Below are 21,393 nucleotides of genomic sequence, written 5' to 3'. Positions count from 1 at the left end.
TCATCATCATCATCATCATCATCATCATCATCATCATCATCATCATCATCCTCTGTTTCAAAATCTCCAAAAAGAAAGCTCCACCGTTCTCCAAGGCAACATCTTCCACTGTCCAACAACTCTTGCCATCAAAAACTTCTTCTTAACCTTTAGGTGGAATCTCTTTTCAATCCATTGCTCCATGCTCATTGTCAATCCATTGTCAATCCAATCCAAGTTTGAATCCATTGCTCTGTGTCCAAGTCTCTGGAGCAGCAGAAAACAAGCTTGATCCTTGTATGACATCCCTTCAAATATTTAAACATGGCTATCATATCACCTCTTCACCTTCTCTTCTCATAGAATCATAGAGTTGGAAGAGACCCCAAGGGCCATCCAGTCCAACCCCATTATGCCATGCAGGAATTCTCGGTCAACGCATCCCTGACAGATGGCCATCCAGCCTCTGCTTAAAGACCTCCAAGGAGGCCTTCCTCCCTAAGCCGCTATTAATAGTGTGATGTGGCAGCTAAAAAAGCCAATGTGATTCTAGGCTGCATCAATAGAAGTATAGTGTCTACATCAAGGGAAGTCATGGTGCCACTCTGTCCTGCTTTGGTCAGGCCTCACCTGGAATATAGTGTCCAGTTGTGGGCACCACAATTCAAGAAGGATGTTGAGAAGCTGGAGCATGTCCAGCGGAGGGCAACTAAAATGGTGAAGGGTCTGGAAACTGAGGAAAGACTCAGGAAGGTGGGTATGTTTAGCCTGGAGAAGAGAAGGATGGAGGTGATATGATAAATTGGTTAGCAAAGACTCAGGGTTGTAGAGGGGATAATAGTCATCCCTCCATATATGTGGACTTGGAGTCCACAGTCTCACTCTTAAAGGAGGGATGAGCTGCTATCTTTAAAATGGGTGTGCGCACCTGTGCACAACCCCACACAGCCCCATGTGCGCACCACGGGGGCGCACTTCATTATTCCCTATGGCACTCACATTTGTGTGAGTCACCATTTTCATGCGGGGGGGTCCGTTACAGATCCCCGCGAATTGGGAGGGGTGACTGTATGTATCTATCCCAAAGCTATATTTCTCAGGGGTTTGTTATCCAGGATAACAAAATCAATGGAGGCTCAAGGCCCATTAAATACAACAACACAGCAAAATGGTTACCTTTATCAGCTGGCATTTGGTTCCAGAATCCCCGGTGGATAACAAAATCAATGGAGGCTCAAGTCCCAGTAAACACAATGGAGGTCAAATGTTGTCCCTTATATAAAATGGCCAAATCAAGGTTTGCTTTTTGGAAGTTGTATACATTTTTTGACTACGTTCAAGCCGTGGAGGCTTGAATCCATGAATAAAGAATCCATGGGTACAGAGGGCTGACTGTATATGAATATCTTTAAACCCTGGATACTCGAATTGGTGGATAAAGAATCCATGGACCAACTGTATTTGTTGTTTTCACCTCCAGATGTGATAACAGTTTTTGCCTTTCTTTGCACATGCAACGCATGACCCGGAGATGATGACAAGCGGACGCCTTGCTGCAAAAGCCGCTTGGAAATGCAACCTGAGGGCATTGCCACCATCATCCCTCGGCCCAAAGCTCCCTAAGCAAGCATCTTCTACCATTCCAGAGCCCAGGGAACTCATTTGCAAGGTTTCCAATCCATCCCCTACTGTCATGGAGGCGATTAAAGCTCCCCGAGGGCCCATTGATGGGAAATGGGAACCATAAGCTCCTCTGGCTTCCAAATTAGAGAGGAAAGTTAATAACACGGGAGAAGCTCTCCAAGCTATTAGCACGGGGGGGGGGGGGAATATATATATATACCGCAACTTAAATCAAGCACCGGAGGATTCTGAGCAGTCTTCCTCATTTATTCAGTGACGCGGGTGGCATTGGAGTCCTCATCTGGAAGATGCGCGCACTCAGGAGGTATTGCTGGGAGTGCGGAATAAGCAGGACAAGCGCAAACACAAAGCTGTTATTACCCATAAAAGAAAGGGGGGATGAAAGCATAGAGACTGAGTGGGTTGCTTATGCGCCAGCCTTGAACAGGTAAGGGGAGAAATGACAAGTCTCATGTGCAAGACTCTCATTATCGCAGCAAGGATTATTGTCTGGTCTTCTCCATCACTACCACAACCGCCACCCGCCTCAATCGCCAAACTTCTTCTCCTGCCTCATAGATGCTAAATGGATCATAACCGTATACTTTCTAAACCAAAAAACCATTCATCAGAATCTTATTAAAGTCACTCCATGCTCTCAGGGGCTCTTCCAGGTCTTTGAGCGTCCAAACCATGGCATACTCTGCATCTATAGATATCATATACAGTCAGCCCTCCTCATCCACGGATTATTTAATCCAGAGATTCAAGCATCCAGGGCTTGTAAACACTTTAAGAATATACAAATCCCCAAAGGCAAACCTTGGGTTTGCCCTTTTATCTAAGGGATACCGTTTTACTATGCCATTATGTTTAATGGGACTCGAGCATCCACGGATTTTGGTATCCGCAGGAATGTCCTGGAACCAAACTCCAGTGGATACCAAGGCCCCATTGTAATATATAATACAACACACACATGGTGTTGTTGTGTGCCGGGGCAATGCAGTCCAAAACGCATCTTTTCAGACATCGCACTTACGGTTGGAAGCGTCAGAATCTGGATGTTGGACTATGAGTCTGGAGACCAGGGTTCGAGTCCCAGCAAGGTCACCATTGGGTGACCTTAGGCAAGTCACATTCTCTCAGTCTCAGGGTGCTATAGAATATTAATTATCGATCATTTTAAAACCAGAATTGTAACCAGAAACCAGCAGAGAGACCAAGAAGTCGATTGGAAAGAAACATAGTTTATTTAGCTGCAGCAGAGGACATTCATATTCCAAATTCTGGGACCACGATTCTAAAACGAACCAAGTTTCTATGGTATTTTGAACAAAGGAAACTACAAATCACGTTTTTATGGGTTACATCGAATTAAACATTGACACACCTGTATACTCATTGGATATCCTAGCATAAGTCTCTATCTATATCCTTTATCAATATCTATATCCTTTATCAATATGTTTTGCTTTACTGTCCTTAAACTGTTTATGCAGCGCTTCCTTTTATTTGGGCGAGCAACTTAAAATCTGGAGCCATTTCCAAACGGTTTCCATCCCAAAGCAGAGACTTTGGCATGACCTGAAGCCGTCATCCTGACAAACTTTGCCCTCCATTCATTTCAGTACTATAACTTTCAACTCCTGAACATAAGTGAAACATAAGTGAAAATGGAGCAAGATCCCCAAGTTTTGCAAGTCTGTGCAAAGCTGAACTTTGCAACTGACCCTATAGAGAGGAAGGCGTTAAAGGATAGCATCTTCTCTCCTCTGCGATGTTTTGCAATTTGAGAAGCGATCGCCCAACAGCAAATGAGGGCAGGCTGGTTTCCTTTTCTTGCTGCGAGGATAAATTTAGACACAGCCCAAGAGTTGGTGTTTGTTTGAGAAGTAGCTCTAGAACCAGCTTTGCTTCTGCTTCTCCTTCCCAGGATCTATACTTCCTTCTAAACTTTGCTTGAAGATGGAGCTGGTCTGGGTTTGTCTCCTCATCTTCGCCAGTCTATCAGAGACCTCTAGCCAAGAAGGTTAGTACAGTTATCTTATGCTAAAAGGGGTAGAGAAGGCGAGATTGCGTTACATTCTTAATCTGGGATTATAACCTCAGAATTCATCTGTGTTTAGGAACCTACGAAATCGCACGAAAGGGCATCTCTGCTCATGCACAGAGTATATATACCTTTCATCACTCAGACTTATTTCTAGACTTATACAAGAGTATATATAGTAATAGAGTCCCAGGGGAAATCTCAGGGTGTGATCCCTTTGAATTAATTTCTTGCTTGGGGCAGAAGAGAGGCGCCTTCACCGTCTTGGTAAGGAATCAATTCTACTGTTAAGAAACTGGTCCTAACGGTCAACCAAAATCTACCCTCTTATAACTTAAGTCCAGTGCTATCTCCCCGAACAGTAGCAAAAAACAGACCGAGTTCCCTCACTGGTAGCCATGTATGAGGAATTGTCCTTATCGCTGTGATCCCGACACATGCATCAGGTCATGATAATAATAATTAAAATCATGACCTCCACACATGCCCCATGCTAGATATTGACTATGAAATCTCATGTCCAGCAGAAAGGGGTGTAGGGTATGCTAACAGATCCCCAAGAAGAAATGCAGACAGCTATGTAGATCCAGATCAACCAACTTGTTCTAGTTATTTCCATCTTAAGTGGGATGCAATGCGCATGCAGCCATAGATCCCAGCACAGTGCCTTGCAATGAGAAATTTTGTGGCCAGATTGCCGTAAATGAAAAAGCTGGGTGGAAAGCAGAGCAGCCTTCCCAGGAAATGAAACATGGGGTTTGGAAACCATGAGTTATGAGGACAGACTTAGGGAACTGGGTATGTTCAGCCTGGAGCAGAGATGGTTAAGAGTGATATGACAGCCCTCTTTAAGTATGTGAGGGGGTGTCGCACTGAGGATGGAGCAAGCTTGTTTTCTGCTGCTCCAGAAAACAGGACATGGAGCAATGCATGCAAGCTCCAGGAAAAGCGATTCCACTTAGGAGGAAATTCCTGACAGTAAGAGCTGTTTGACAGTGGAATGCACTCCCTTGGAGTCTCCTTCTTTGGAGGTCTTTAAACAGAGGCTGGATGGCCATCTTTCAGGGGGTGCTTTGATTGAGAGTTCCTGCATGGCAGAATGGGGTTGGACTGGTTGGCCCTTGTGGTCTCTTCCAACTATGGCCCCATACAAACAGGCCAAAATAAAGCTGCTTCGAGTCACTGTGGAAGTATGCTGTTTCAATGATGCATGCGTCCTAAGAGTTTGGAAGCCATGCCAAAGCCACGATCTGGACTGGAGTGCAGCTTTGGCACAGCTTCCAGACTCTTAGGATGCATGCATCATTTAAACAGCATAACTGCAAAGTGTCCTGAAGGGAGCTTTATTTTGGCCTGTCTGTATGGGGCCTTTGATTCTATGATGGTAACAACCTCTTTTACTTCCCCCCTTCCTTCCTTCCTTCCTTTCCTTCCTTCCTTCCTTCCTTCCTTCCTTCCTTCCCTACCTCCCCCTGGTCTCCTCACAGATCTTTCTAGGAAGGTTTTCGTGTTCCGTAATGAACCTAGCGACGCCTACGTCATCCTCAAAGCGCTACCTAAGGAGCCACTTCACAACTTCACGGTGTGCCTGAGATCCTACACCGATCTGACTCGGCCCTATGGCCTCTTCTCCTATGCCACCAAATCCGAAGACAACGAGATCCTGATCTTCAAGCCCAAGCCAGGAGAGTATCGCGTCTACATTGGCGGAGAACACCTGTCCTTCAAAGTCCCGGAAGATACCCTCGACTGGGAACACGTCTGTTTCGGGTGGGAATCAGCCACCGGTATTGCCGAGTTCTGGCTGAACGGGAAGCCTTGGCCAAGGAAAGGGTTGAAGAAAGGGTACACCGTTGATGCCGGAGCGTTCATTGTCCTGGGCCAAGAGCAAGACCATTACGGGGGGGGCTACGACTCGTACAACTCCTTCTCCGGAGAGATGACCGATGTGTACATGTGGGAATTCCTCCTCTCGCCACACAAGATGAGGTCGGCCTACCAGGATTTGCAACTTCCCCGTTGCGCTTTGGGTTGGAAGAATCTGGAGTACGAAATCAAGGGTGACGTAGTAGTGAAGGGCAGGCTGAGATAAATGGAATTTGTAGTCTGAAGATCCAGCCTTGCAAATAGAGTGACTGGCTTCTCTGGCTCCATCCTTGCTGTCTTTCCGGCAACAAGTTAAAAACATTTTGCAGAAACTGGAAAGATCAAAATCCTTTGCTGAGATTCTGTAATGTAGATGTTTTCCTATGGATTACCAGGCCTTTACAAATGGTTGAGTTTGAAGTTGTTACGGGTCTGTACTGTATATAGTTTTAGTTTTTATTGGCCTCATTCCCACTTACACATAAATCGGTTTGCGATCTGAATGGATGGACTGATTCGATAGCGGAGTGTGGTTCATACTACATTTGTCCCATTGCATTTTCCCCCTGTAAAATAACCCACTTGTGGTTCACATTCACAAATGAATTGATTCAAAATGGAGCCGCTCCAGCCAGTCGAAAGGCAAATTTCAATCGATCCCGATCCGCATCTGGTTCACACTTGAGTGGAATCAATTTATCCAAAAAGATGCGGGTTAAATGAGTCTAATGCATTGCCTCCCTCTCCAAATCGCTTAAGCAATTCGGTTCAAATGAAAACCATGGTCATTTAAACCGGTTCAAACCAATTTGCAATCCAGTTTAAAAGGTCATTGTTTTAATGTTTTTCGTATTTTTAATTGTTTTAATATACACTGTTTTTAGTCACCTTTATCTTCCTCGTTGTATTTTATTCTTTGCATGAGCAGTGTGCTTTAATACTAGGTTACTTTAATTTTATTTTGCTTGCTCACTTTTGTAAAAATCAAATCAAATCAGCATTTGTTGCACTAGCCGACGACCATGAAAACACACCCAGCCTTTAAAACAAAAGACACAAGAGTACAAAGGTGCAAAAGATATATAGGCCCATTACAAACGGGCCATATAGTACACGCAGAGCGCATACTAGGGTTAGGAAGGGGCAGTGCTTGCGCACCCCCCTAACCCTAGTACACGCTCCGCGCGCACAAAATGGCAGTGGCTGTTCCATTCGAGCCACTTTTATTAGGCGTGCCCAAAAAGTGCAATAATTTTTGTGCAAGGTTTAGAGACCAAAGTCAAGAAAAGACGATTCTGTTGAGGGCATGACGATGACCTTAAAATCCTCTAGCCGGCTTGTTGCACCCGTGTCTTTGGGAAGGAAAGGTTGGCACACTATTGAATCAGGTGCATCGGGTTACAGCCTTATGATCTTGCTGGCCATAGGAAAGTCCAAAGGCACTGGACTTTAATGCACAATCCATTTCAGTGCACAAAATCTATGCTGATGATACTGAGGATGCGTGACAGTGTTAAATTGTCCACAACTGTAGCAATTTCACCATGCGCCTATTTTTCCAACTCACTTGGTTTTTGCATTTATGTGGATATCTGCATCTGTAGCTATACTGCATAAACTCATGCATACATCTAGAAATGTAGGTTAAAAATAGACCCCAAAACCCTGAGTCGACTTATCCATGGGTCAATGTAAGAACTGTATTTTAACTCAATTGTGTGTGTGTGGCGCTATATATTATATATATGGGGTGAAAGGTAAGAGTTTAATCTGCCCTGGAAGTACTGACCCCCCCCCTCGACTCCCTTATCTATCCAGCCTTTAGTATGAGAACAAATACCATTAAAGTAGTCACAAAGAAACATTAATGCACATCGTTTTACTTTCTGGATTTCATCAACAATACATTTTCGATAGCACTTCATTTGCGCAACTGCATGTGATAATTGTCGCACAAGTACTTGCCATTTGTGCTTTATTTGCAGGATGCTTTAAATGTGCTTTAATCTCTCTTTAATGCTGAAATTGGTTCTGGTGTGATAAACTCCTATGTCTCTGGAAACCTGGGTTCGAATCCCAGCTCTGCCATGGAAACCCACTGGGTGACCTTAGGCAATAGCAATAGCATTTACATTTCAATGGGGTTTATAATCTGCAAACCAATTGCCCCCAACCAGCTGGGGACTCATTTTACCAACCTACGAAATGGTGGAAGGCTGAGTCAACCTTGGAGCCCTGGGATCGAACTCACAACCTTGTGGTTGCATTAAACCCTGTGCCACCGGTGCTCCTTGGGCAAGTCACACTCTCTCAGCCTCAGAGGATGGCAATGGCAACCCCCCTCTGAAGAAACGTGCCAAGAAAACCCCAGAATAGGGCCAGCTTAGGGTCTCCATAAACTCAGAAACAACTTAAAGAGACACAAGAACCACAACAAAGCAATGGAAAGAGAATGAGTCTATTCAGCCTGTACAGCACTGCCATCTCCTGTCCAGATTAATAGAGGAAAAACAAGACCCGACTTCGTTAAAAGGCAAGCAAGAACGGCCATAGGTTGTTGCTTTTCCCACTTATGATGCTCTCTCTTTATCGAAAGAGACCCATTTGTCTGGCCATGAAGGACACTTTGACTCTGAGATGGCTTGTATTCCAGGTTGCTGAAGGCGGCATCCATGGCTTTCTCTTTTCTCATTTTATTGTCTTAACAATAAAATGCGGAGACGAAAGAGCAACAAGCCCATAGTCAGCTTCAGGGCCGGGTAGAAACTTGAAACTTGTTGTTATTATTAATATTATTATTATTATTATTATTATTATTATTTTCTTATATCCCACCTTTCTCCCAATATAGAGACTCAAGGCTGTTGTTGTGAACCTTCAAGTTGTTTCTGACTCATGGCGACTCTAAAGTGAACCTACAATAGGGTTTCCTTGGCAAGGTTTGTTCAGAGGAAGTTTGCCATTGCCTTCCCCTGAGGCTGAGAGAGTGCAACTTGCCCAACGTCTCCCAGTAGGCTTCATGGCCAAACTGGGAATCGAACCCCCGTTTCCAGAGACGTAGTCCAACACTCAAGCCACTACGCAACACTGTCCCCTGCCTCCCCACCTTTATTCTCCTTCTCCATGGTATAGGGCTATTCTATCTGGAGCTGTATTCTTTGGAGAGAGGGAAGATGACCCTTGATGCCCATGGATGATAGTCCATAAATTCAGATTTATTGTAACTTATTTGCTTCTCATTCAAAAATCGGGTTTCCCAATGGTCCGACCCGATCGAGTCAAAGAACAGATTGGCATTTTTGCCTCCTGCTATTTGAATATCCCAAAGCGTCACAAAGGGATTTCTCAGCACAATAAATCCTCTCCAACGCTTCGGCCTCTTCGCATCTATGCCTTCCGCGGAAGACATGTTTTCTGTAGGGACACATGTGCTTTTCTCGACACAATAAATCTCCTGTGACGCTTTGAGAGGTTCAAATGCAGAGGGAATTACTGTATGTGGGGAAATATTCATATCCTCCTACAACAGAGAGACAAATTTGTCTTGGCGATAGTTGAGGGTTTCCATACAGATCTCCGGTTGGAAGCGTCTTTCTATAAAGTTGCCGTTTTGATATTCTCACTTTTTCTTTTCCTGGTTATTCTTGGCTTTGTCTCACTCTTTCCATTGACTCAAACGCATGTTTGTTCAGCCGCACAAGCCAACATTTCAGCTTGGCTGCACCCAATTTTTTGTAGCAACTCAATAGGACACCCGGCTTCTTGGACATCCAACTCGGAAGAGGAGACGGAGGAAAGGATTTCTAGATTGTTCGCTGGAGAACAAACTGAAATAGAGGAGAGAATGGATCCCGGAACCGAATGGGGAATTCCTTCCTTGATGAAATTAATGCTCCATTACCACAACATCTCTGCATTTTCAAACTCCGGGCAAATCGATCCCCTGCGGAGTTCCACAGTATATAAATACACTGTTTTATTACCTTCCTTTCTGCTGATAATCTCTGCCGGTTTTATTATTTTAAACCTTTTGCAGTATTCCCTACTAAAACAGGGGGAAAAAATATGCATGCGTAAAGGCATGCATTAGAGGAAATGAAAAATGAAGAGCTGAGTAGGGTAGAGAGAGATGCATAGCTGCATATGAAGCACGCATAATTGCGCATGAAAAACTGCATGCATTAGGCGGGGAAAGTGTGCACAAAATAATAAGCGGGTACATATTAGGGAAAGACAGTGCAAATATATGATTTGGGGAAAGCCAGCATGGCTTAGTGGTTTGAGCGTTGGGCTGCAACTCTGCAATCTCCACATGGCCATGAAACCCTAGTCTTCTTCTGATATCTTGACTTCCGTTTCCTTCCTGATTGATGATTGATCCAAGTATGGGAACACTTTTACTCTTTCAATCTCCTCATTGCCTAGGTTGAGTTTGTATAGATCCCCTGTGGTTATTAAAACACAAACACAAGGCGGTAGGGAAAACCTCCACGTTTCGTTGGTGAGCTTCGATTTCAGATACATTTAAGATGGATTAGGAGAAGAAAGAGAGCTTTGTTACAGATGACAGCCACCCTTTCTTTCAGGTAAATCTACTTTGGAGGCCAGCACAAGCTCAGTGGATATAACATCCAGTCCAGGCGTCATGTTTCTTAGTCTTGAAACCACTGCATTGAGATCAAGGGCATGTCATGGGTTGCCACACATTGTCTTCTCCTATCTAGTGTTGATCAGAGCCATCCCAAGGTGTTTTGCTGCCTGTAGCAAAGGAGAGCAGTTGTCTCCTTCCCCGTTCCATTAATAAATGCCAATAGGACGGTCATAGAATTGTAGAATCATAGAGTTGGAAGAGACCTCAAGGGCCATCCAGTCCAACCTCCTGCCATGCAGGAATACAGAATCAAAGCATGCCTGACAGATGGCCGTCTAGTCTCCAAAGAAGGAGACTCCACCACTTTCCAAGGGAGTAGCTTCCATTGTTGAACAGCTCTTGCTGTTCCCAAATCTCTTGATGTTCTTCCTAATGTTGAGGTGGAATCTCTTTCCCTGCAGTTTGCATCCATTGCTTCATGTCCTGTTCTCTGGAGCAGCAGAAAACAAGCTTGCTCCATCCTCAATATGGCATCCGTGCAAATATTTAAGCAGGGCTATCATATCACCTCTTAACCGTCATTTCCCCAGGCTAAACATCCCCAGTTCTTTAAATCTCTCCTCATAGGGCTTTATGGTTTCCAGACCTTTCACCATTGGACACGCTCCAGCTTCTCAACATCCTTCTCGAACTGTGGTGCCCAAAACTGGACACAATATTCCAGGTGAGGCCTTGATCTACCAGTAGTTCCCAAACTTTGGCCTTCAAAACATTTTGGACTTCATCTCCCAGAATTCCTGACTGTTGACCAAGCTGGCTAGGGCTCCTGGGAGTTGAAGTCCAAGGTATCTGGAAGGCCAAAGTTTGGAAATCACTTAGATGCTATACACCTATTGAAGCCAATAAAGAAGTTTCCTCCATCGCATCTGAGGCGACAGGCTAGTTTAGGTACAAGAGGCTCTGAAGGAAAACACTGGGGATGATGGGAAGTCGAAGGCTTTAATGGCTGGCATCCATAGTTTTTTGTGGGATTTTCAGGCTATCATGGGAATCATTTGTTCTTATCCAGGGTCACACAGTATATATATCCAACTCCCTTCCATAGCAGCATTTTCTGAAGATGGAAGTGAGTGGGATACACATATATATAGTGTGACCCCACTCTCTTCCATGCCATCATTCTCTGAAGATGCCAGTCACAAATGCTGGCAAAACGTCAGGAATAAACCCTTCTAGAACATGGCCACATAGACCGAAAAACCCACAAAAGACTATCAGGGATGATGTTTGCACTGCTGCCTTGTCTTACATGAGGCTCTTGCTTGCCCTAATAGTAATAATAATAATGATAATAATAATAATAATAATAATAATAATAATAATAATAATAATAATAATAATAATAATGTTTTATTTATATGCCACCTTTCCCGTAGGATCAAGCCGGCTCACCGTGTTAGATAAAACACAACAGTTAGGATAGACTATGGACATGGGGCTTGTTACAGGTATGTTGGCCAGATGGATTAAAAACACAGCTTTAATGGTTGAGTAGAAGAAGGAATTCCAGCAAAGGTCTTTATGGGCAAGTTACACCTGCTGGAATTCCCTCTTCTAGACAGTTAGTAAGGTGTCTACATGAAAAAGGTGATACTGCTTGCCCTAGTAGTAAGGTGTCCACATGGAAAAGAGAACAAAACCCCTATGCCTTAAATAATGGTCTAGAAGAGGGAATTCCAGCAGGTGTAACTTGCCCATAAAGTGATGTTTGTTGAAATTCCTTGTACTACACAACTATTAAACTTGCGTTTTTTAAATCCATCTAGCCAACGTATGTAAGACAATCCCCGTATCCATAGTCTATTCTAACTGTAGCCATTTGTGCACAGATCTTGGCAAAACCATTTCTCTCATACAGATGACGGATCATATCATTTCTTCAATTGCTAGCGGACTAAAAGAGCCCAAGAAGCCAAGGTTCCTCTTAAAATGGGGTTTTTAAAACAAATAAAATTCAACTTCTGCAAGTTAATAGAGGGCTCCCAAACATGTCTACTTAGAAGTAGTTCAGCGGAGCTTACTCTCAGATGCGTAGTATAGCATTACGGCATAAAACCATGAGCTACTTCCAACTACAGCTTTTTAGAACGGAAAGTTACCCGTTCTTTATTTTTGTCTTTGAAGTGGATATATTGAGTTTTTCAGACAATGTCCCTTTACCTTCGTATTCTTTATTCATTAAAATCAACCTAGGAAGTCCCTCAATTCAGAAGGATCACTTTTGCGCTTTAACAGATCAACAGGTAGATGATACAACTCTTGATACTACTAATCTACTTTAAGGATTATTTCTCTGGGAGTGGACTGGCTGAAAATCCCTTGTTTATCCCTCCAAGGGTGAATATAAATGTCAGGAAAAGGTTTTCGCTGGCTCACATCTGGAGATTCAGTGCATCCAGGAAGGACGTTTCCAACCAAAGACATCGGAGATCCATTTTGGATCATGGAGATGCTTCATATCTTCCTCCTCTTTCTGGCTATCCTTTTGCAGTCTTTGGCCCAAGAAGGTGGGTATCATGTTGATCTGTTAAAGAAAATGAGTTGTAACTGTGTGCATGAACAGAAAGACTGGCCATATAGCTTTAAAAGGGAGTTAGGTAAATTTGTGATCTATATTATATCTTCCATTAGGCTTTCATGGCCGGCATCTATAGTTTTTTGTGGGTTTGGGGGAATATGTGGCCATGTTCTAGAAGAGTTTATTCCTGACGCATCTGTGGCTGGCATCTTCAGAGAATGCTGGCATGGAAGAGAGTCAGGTGTGTGTGTGTGTGTGTGTGTGTACACACACACACACACATATATATAGTGCAGCGGAGCTTACTCTCAGATGCGTAGTAGAGCATACGGCATAAAACCATGAGCTACTTCCAACGACAGCTTTTTAGAACGGAAAGTTACCCGTTCTTATTTTGTCTTTGAAGTGGATATATTGAGTTTTTTCAGACAATGTCCCTTTACCTTCGTATTCTTTATTCATAAAATCAACCTAGGAAGTCCCTCAATTCAGAAGGATCACTTTTGCGCTTAACGATCAACAGGTAGATGATACAAACTCTTGATACTACAATCTACTTTAAGGATTATTTCTCTGGGATGGGACTGGCTGAAAATCCCTTGTTTATCCCTCCAAGTGTGAATATAAATGTCAGGAAAAGGTTTTCGCTGGCTCACATCTGGAGATTCAGTGCATCCAGGAAGGACGTTTCCAACCAAGACATCGAGATCCATTTGGATCATGGAGATGCTTCATATCTTCTCCTCTTCTGGCTATCCTTTTTGCAGTCTTTGGCCCAAGAAGGTGGGTATCATGTTGACTGTTAAGAAAATGAGTTGTAATGTGTGCATGAACAGAAAGACTGGCCATATAGCTTAAAAGGGAGTTAGGTAAATTTGTGATCTATAAGATATCTTCCATTAGGCTTTCAGGGCCGGCATCTATATTTTTTGTGGGTGGGGGGAATATGTGGCCATGTTCTAGAAGAGTTTATTCCTGACGCATCTGTGGCTGGCATCTTCAGAGAATGCTGGCATGGGAAGAGGTCAGGTGTGTGTGTTGGTGGTGTGTGTGTACACACCACACAACACATATATATTATATAAATATAATATTCCTCCCCTACCCAAGGTCAAACAGTGTGTGTGGGTGTGTGTGTGTGTGGATCCCATTCTCTTCCATGCCAGCATTCTCTGAAGATGGAAGTGAGTGGGATACACACAACACACACAACACACACACACACTATAATAGTGTGTGACCCCACTCTCTTCCATGCCAGCATTCTCTGAAGATGGAAGTGAGTGGGATACACACACACACACACACACACACCAACACACTCATATATATAGTGTGTGACCCCACTCTCTCCATGCCAGCATTCTCTGAAGATGGAAGTGAGTGGGATACACACACACACACACACACAACAACACCTCTATATATAGTGTGTGACCCCACTCTCTCCATGCCAGCATTCCTGAAGATGGAAGGGAGTGGGATACACACACACAACACACACACACTCATATATAGGTGTGTGACCCCCACTCTCTTCCATGCCAGCATCTCTGAAGATGGAAGTGAGTGGGAACACAACCACACACACACCCACTCAGATATAAAGTGTGTGACCCCACCCTTCCATGCCAGCATTCTCTGAAGATGGAAGTGAGTGGGATACACACACACACACACACACACACACCACACTCAATATATAGTGTTGACCCCACTCTCTTCCATGCCCAGCATTCTCTGAAGATGGAATGAGGGGGGATACACACACAACACACAACACACACACTCATATATAGAGTGTGGTGACCCCACTCTCTCTCCATGCCAGCATTCTCTGAAGATGGAAGTGAGTGGGACACACACACACACACACACACACAACACACCACCATATATAGAGTGTGTGACCCCACTCTCCTTCCATGCCAGCATCTCTGAAATGTCAGCCACAGATGCGGGCGAAATGTCAGGAATAAGCTCTTCTCAAACATGCCACAGAGCCCCCCAAGCCCACAAAAACTGAAGAGGTATTCCTCCCAACCTGCACTATACCAAATTCAACAGGTACAGTCGTACAGATCATGTTGCACCTACTTGCCGCGAGTAGAGGCATAAGATGGTGTCCTAAATCCATTCTGGGGTAAGATTTGCAACCAACTGTAAATGGATGAAACAGGTTGAGAGAAGCATCATTTCATATCTAAGTCAGTCATTTTAAATAAATATGTAGTTATCATTTACTTGGCGACTTGCATGTAGGGATCCAGCGCAAGTCTGTCACCCCATTGATCACCCGAGGTTGGTTAATCTAGCAGGTGTCCCCTTCTTCTCTTTATCCTCTCCTAGGCTGCATCCACACTGTGGAAATAATCCAGTTTGATACCACTTTTAACTGCCTGGCTCAATGTTGTGGAATTTTAAGAAGTGAGTTTGGAGAAACATTTAGCCTTCTCTGTCATAGGACTTTATCACACGGGGAAAATCGGAGGTTTAAAACAGCCGATATCCCGTGCGAAATGCAATATCGCACTAAGACTTCAGACACACTGTTATCAAAGAGGCAACAAAGAGGCTATAAAGAGGTAATAAACAGTGGACAAATCATCCCCGATGTTGCCCTATTCCCCGTGTGTATAAAGTCCATAGCGGCACAACTAACTACAGTCCCAGACTCCCATGGCACTGAGCCAGGGCAGTTAAAGCGGTGTTAAACTGGACTATTTCTCAGTGCATAGCGCCCATTCAGCCAGTTATCCAACCATAATTTGTAGTTGCCCAAAATCATATGAAGAGAAAGAGGACGCTCACCATTTGGCACACGGGCAGAAGAGAGGACCATCCCATATAGAAGAAGTGACACGTTCTTCAGTCAAGAGTAACAAAGCATTAAAATGGCTCAGTAACATTGCACTCACAAACAGGAAGACTCTTGTTTGTTCCCTCCTTTTCCCCTCCTCCCTCACATCTCCAGATCTTGAAAACAAGGTGTTCATCTTCCCAGAATCGTCCAACGTCAGCCACGTGGTTCTGAAGCCATCGCCACAACGTCGTTGACCGGCTTCACACCATCTGCCTGCGATCCTACCACAGACATGACCCGGCGCACACCTTTTTCTCTACGCCACCAAGACCAACGACAACAGAGATTGTGCTCTTCAAGTCCAAACCCAACGAATACAGCCTCTACGTGGGAACCTCAGATGTATGTTCATCCTTCCCGAAAACCTGGTTCGAAACTAGATGGGAGCATATCTGCATGAGTTGGGAGTCGGACACCGGGTTGGTAGAGTTCTGGTTGGATGGGGAAGCTTTGCCCCGAAACGGCATGAGAAAGGGCACAATCAGCCCCGAGGCATCCATTGTCCTTGGGCAAGATCAGGATTCCTTTGGAACGGGTTTGATATCAACCAATCCTTGTAGGGGAGCTGAGGGATGTCACATGTGGGACCGGTTGTCGGTCAGTGAATGGCCTTGCTGGGAAATTATGTTCCTGCCAGACCTGTCATTAAATGGAGGGCACTAAATTATGTGATCAAGATTATGTTGTCCTTAAACTTCCCGGTCTTCTGTCTGCAGAGATGGGTAGGCTTTGCAAACAATGGCTAAACCAGGAATGAGAACATATAGGCTTCCAGATTGGTGCACTGTACACACATTATTGTCTGGTAATGACCATAGGCGGACAAACCAGTTGTGAGGGTGACAGGAGTTGCAGTCCAACAACATCGGCAGGGCCACATATCCCCTTCTGGGTCTAAACCTGGAAAGCAACCCGGTGTCCCTCGGAGGTTTTGGACTTCAAGGCGTCTTAGCCCCATCAATGGTCAATGATGTCAAAGATATAGCCATGTTAGTCTGTAGAGTCAGATGTGGAGAGATCTTTGAGACTAAATGCATTTGGAACAACTAGACCTAAGCCAATGAAAGCTCATGCTGCCAACTTCTTTCTCTCAGTTAATAATAAGCTGATCGAATTCAAAGATATAGCCGTGTTAGTCTGTAGAATCAGATGCGGAGAGATCTGTAGCACCTGGGGTCACTGAAGAAAGAAGGTGGCAGCAGGAGCTTTCCTAGACTTAGGTCTACTTCCTCAGATGCATTAAGAGACTGAAGTCTATGTAAGCTAATGCTGCCAACTTCTTTCAGTGAGTCTCAAAGTGGCTACCAGGTCTCTCTACATACCGATCTACAGACTAACATGGCTATATCTTGACATCATGTCCATTGACTCTCCACATAGTGGTCAATGTTTGTTTGGGGTCCAATGGGACTGTAACCCAAGCATTTGCAGGGAACCAGGTTGCTTATCTCTAATCTAAACGAAGGCAACTAAAATAATTAAATAGCTTTGCATTATATATTACTAGATAGTGTTTTTCCTCAACCAAAATGAGAAATCTAATTTTTTCCAAAATCCATCCAAGTGGACGCTGCATATACAAATCTACATCTAATAAAAATGCATCTTTCATACGTTTATTCTTGCGTTGTTGATCAGTCCAAACAAAGCAATAAAAGCTTCTCCATGCGTACTTATCATTCTTGATCAACCAGGTTTGACTGAAAATAATAACTACTATTGGTATCAAAGAGCAATAATTGTAGCATTTGGGGGCTTTGGGACTTGTTTGCAAGGAAGGCTACAGAAAAAAAGCATGTAGGTTTTACTCCAACTAATTCAGGAAACTCTAATCCTGTCCTTTGCTGATTTACTTCAAGAAGAGGTAGCTCCCTGCTCTTTACTTTATCGAAGATCTATATATTAAGAACATCAACATGCATGAAGGTCAAGATCACTGCTTTATCGTGGATTTATCTAAGAAAGGTTTGGGGCATTACTAGTACGAAAGCTTGGAAATCTGATTTCAAGCCTGAAATTCTTTTACATCTCATATTCTTCCCATCCTGAATATAAACAAATGGGGAAATGCGGCAGCATCTTGTCCAAAGCAAACTTGGGCAAAAGCCCCGTCTGCCAGGGATGTTTGTAGTTGAGTCCGCATTCGGTGGGAAGTTGCCATCTTATCATGCTTTACATGGCATACATCCCTTTCATTAGCAACTTTTAAAGCTAGTTATTCTTTAACCCCTTTCCAGGCTTTGAAAGTCTTCTGCTAAATCCATCATGAAACATCTTCTATCAATTGCCATGTGGCTTACTTATTAACCCAGTTTTGCAAAGTTCATAACAGGGTCCTTACTTAAGGTCAAGAACCCACATACTAAGAGAAAGATGAGAATGATTTGAAGCTACCGCAATTCTGTTGCTCTCCTTTTTTGCGAGTTTTGGAGACAAAATGGAGACACCAACATCGGCCCTTTTGCTCTTGTACTCATTCCCTCTCAGGAGTCCTGTCACAGGAAAGTAAGTATTGGGGAATACACACACACACCACTATTGTTGGTTATTGTGTGCCTCAGGTTAGTTTCAACTTGCAGTGGCTCTAAGGCAAACCTATCACAGGTGACCCTAAGGCAAATCTATTGCATACATCGCTGTGTTAGTCTTTAAGTATGCAAGGGATCTTGTGGCACTCTTGAGACAGTGCAAAAGAAGTTGGTAGCGTAAGCTTTCGTAGACTTAGGTTTATGTCATCAGATGCCTGGAGTGGAGTTGCTATGTTCCAAACTGCCCTTGAGTAAACCTTGGCTCATGACAACTGTGTGGATGAAACATCTCTAAGACCCCTTGTCCTCCATTGCTCGCTTAGGTCCTGCAAATTCATGCTCATGGCCTCCATATTGAGTCCATCCATTTATATCCGTCTTCCCTCCTTTTCCTACCCCTCTACTTTTCCTGGCATTATTGTATTTTCTATTAAGTCATGCCTTCTCATGATGTGGCCAAAGTACGACAGCCTCAGCTTGATCTGTTCAAGGACCCATCCGTTTGTCTTTTTGGTTGTCCATGGGATCCTCAGCACTCTTCTCCAGCATCACATCTCAACTGAGATGTCTTTCCTTCTGTCTGCTTTCTTACTCTCCAGCTCTCAAACCCGTACATGGTGACGGGGAGAGTAGTGCCATCACTTAGGAACATACTTTGTGAGAAGGCTGTATAGCATTTCTATTACTGAGCACACAGACAGCCTGCTCTAAGGTTCTGTTCCTAGGCACTTCACTACATGGATTTGATGAGCAGAAAAGCTTTATGCTACCAACTTTCCAGGGATCCTGCACTCCTAATCCAACAAGTGTGGAAAAGCATAGATTCAGCGCGGTAAATATTGTGGGTTAGCAAATGGGTTTACTTACCTTCCCTTCCTTGCGCAGGCTTGGAGGCAAAGTGTTTTGTCTTCCCACCCGTTTCGAGTGATGCCTACATTCTCCTTCATCCTGCACGGAACGCAGCAGCTCAGCATTCACCCTCTGCCTCCGTTTCTTCACTGACTGACCCGTACTTTCGCCTTTGTCTCTGTGGCTTCTCAGCAACATGACAATGAGATCCTCCTGCACAAAAAACCCAATGAATATGAGCTCTGTGTGGGTGGCCAATGCATCGCCTTCCATGCCCCTGGAAACATGGACAGCACCACTAACCATTGAGTAAATATCTGTACAACCTGGGTTCAACAAGTGGGGATAGTTCAGCTTTGGCTTGATGGTCAACCTTTAACCGAAAAGGGATTGCCAAAGGTCCAGGATCCACCAAGGGATGTGGTGATGATGTTGGGGCAAGATCAAGATTCCTAGGGGGTTCCCTCGATGCTGGGCAGTCCTTTGTTGGCGAAATGGCCAGAATCTACATGTGGGACACGGTGTTGCCTCCAGAACAACTCAGGAACATCAGGAGGGACACAGTGCCTACTCCTTTAGTGGACGGACAGCGCTCGATTTTGATATCAAAGGCTACGTGTTGACGGAGCCCACCTTAAAATGAAGCCTCAAGGAAGAAAGAAGCTGCCTTTGGATTGGTCACGTCTCCACGTTTTTGGATCCGGATAAATTGAACTCAGCTCAACCAGTCAATGGGGACAGCATGTACCCTCTTCTCATTGCCAGTCTGGGATATATGTGGTGTGTAACATGGCATTTCCTACAGGCAATAAAAATGGCTTCATACACAGCTGTTGGGTAACGTTGCTTTACTAAGTGTTTTTGTGATTGCTGTATCATTCTGCGTCTTCTTGCTGCCAATCGGTGTATCGGTCTCCGCTTCTTCTGCCAAATGAGAAGTTCTAATTTTTTCAGTAATCCATCCAAGCGGATGCTGCTATATGAACAATGTATGTCTAATTAAAAAATGCATCTTTCATATGTTGTATTCGGTGGGAATGTTGCCATCTTATCATGCCTTACCGTGCCAATACATCCCTTTCATTGAGCAACTTTTAAAGCTAGTTATTCTTTAACCCCTTTCGGGACTCTGAAGGTCTTCTGCTAAATGCATCATGAAACATCTTCTATCATTTGCATGTTGCTACTTATTAACCCAGGTTTGAAGAGTTAATAACAGGATCTTACTTATGGTCAAGAACCTACCTTCCAAAGGCTGTCGAGAAAGAAGAGAGTGATTTGAAGCTACTCCAATTCTGTTGCCCCATTTCTGGCAGGGTTTCGGAGACTAAAATGGAGACGCCAACGTCGGCCCTTTTGCTTCTTGTACTATTTCCCTCTCAGGAGTCCTGTCACGGCAAGTAAGTATTGGGAAACATATATACATACACAATGTTGTTGTTGTTGTTGTGTGCCTCAAGTTATTTTCAACTTGTGGTGACCCCAAGGCAAACCTATCACAGGGTTTTCTCGGCAATTTCCTTCCCGTTTGCCATTGCCACCTTCGGAGGCTGAGAGAGTGTGACTTGCCCAGGGCAACCCAGTGAGTTCCGTGGCTCGGCGGATATCCAACCCTGATCTCCAAACTCACGGTCCAACGCTCAATCGCTACGCCAGCTCTCAAAGTTATAGACAATATGATATATACAATATTTAATCTGATTTTAACTGTTTTATAATGTTGTTTTTCTTTTTGTAATGATGCGGATTAGTCTAAGGAGGGGAAGAAGGGAATTTATGCATTGATTTAGTATGTATTATGCATTTTATTTATGCAGCTTATGTATGGTATTATTATCATCATCGCTATAGCAAGTGGTTTTACGAACCTTCCCTTCCTTGCGCAGGCTTGGATGGCAAAGTGTTTGTCTTCCCCACCGTTCGAGCGACGCCTACTCGTCCTTCATCCCGCCCTGAAGGAGCAGCTCCAGCACTTCACCCTCTGCCTCCGTTTCTTCACGGACCTGACGCCTCTTTCTCCTTTGTCTCGTGGCTTCTCGGCAACACGACAACGAGATCCCCTCTTCAAAAGACCCGAGGCATAGAGGTCTGCTGGGTGGCCGATGCATCGACTTCCACGCACCTAGAAACAGGACGGCACCAGTAGCCATGGGGAAACATCTGCACAACCTGGGATTCAACGACAGGATAGTTCAGCTTTGGCGCATGGTCAACCTTTACCTAGGAAAGGGGTGGCCAAAGGATACAAGGTCCAAAAAGACGTGGTGATGATGCTGGGGCAAGATCAAGATTCCTATGGGGGTTCCCTCGATGCTGGGCAGTCCTTTGTTGGCGAAAGGCCGAAGTCTACATGTGGGACCGGTGTTGCCTCAGAGCAACTCAGGAAATCGGAGGGACACAGTACCTACTCCTTAGTGGACTGGACAGCGCTCGATTTTGATATCAAAGGCTACGTGTTGACGG

At 44.2% G+C, this 21,393-nt stretch overlaps 1 protein-coding gene, 1 long non-coding RNA gene and 2 pseudogenes across 2 annotated transcripts; 3 read left to right on the top strand and 1 right to left on the bottom strand.

Moving 5' to 3' along the window:
- Positions 1-3,495: 3,495 nt before the first annotated feature.
- LOC121915115 (serum amyloid P-component-like) lies at positions 3,496-7,267 on the top strand. The gene is made up of 2 exons (XM_042438986.1): positions 3,496-3,634; positions 5,143-7,267. The coding sequence occupies exons 1-2, from the start codon at positions 3,571-3,573 to the stop codon at positions 5,745-5,747; spliced, it is 669 nt and encodes a 222-aa protein (XP_042294920.1). The 5' UTR covers positions 3,496-3,570; the 3' UTR covers positions 5,748-7,267.
- On the top strand, positions 3,522-19,689 carry LOC121915116 (annotated as a pseudogene).
- On the bottom strand, positions 11,504-15,655 carry LOC121915118. The gene is made up of 2 exons (XR_006100648.1): positions 15,609-15,655; positions 11,504-12,696 (listed from the first exon to the last, which is right to left on the bottom strand). It is a non-coding gene; the product is annotated as an uncharacterized LOC121915118 (long non-coding RNA).
- A 1,039-nt stretch (positions 19,690-20,728) lies between the features above and the next one.
- Positions 20,729-21,393, top strand: part of LOC121915595 — a 902-nt pseudogene continuing 237 nt past the window's right edge.

This window comes from Sceloporus undulatus, chromosome 9 (assembly GCF_019175285.1).
Source record: "Sceloporus undulatus isolate JIND9_A2432 ecotype Alabama chromosome 9, SceUnd_v1.1, whole genome shotgun sequence".
Classification (NCBI taxonomy): domain Eukaryota; kingdom Metazoa; phylum Chordata; class Lepidosauria; order Squamata; family Phrynosomatidae; genus Sceloporus; species Sceloporus undulatus.
The sequence above is the reverse complement of the archived record's forward strand: the minus strand, read 5'-3'. Positions and strand labels throughout refer to the sequence as shown.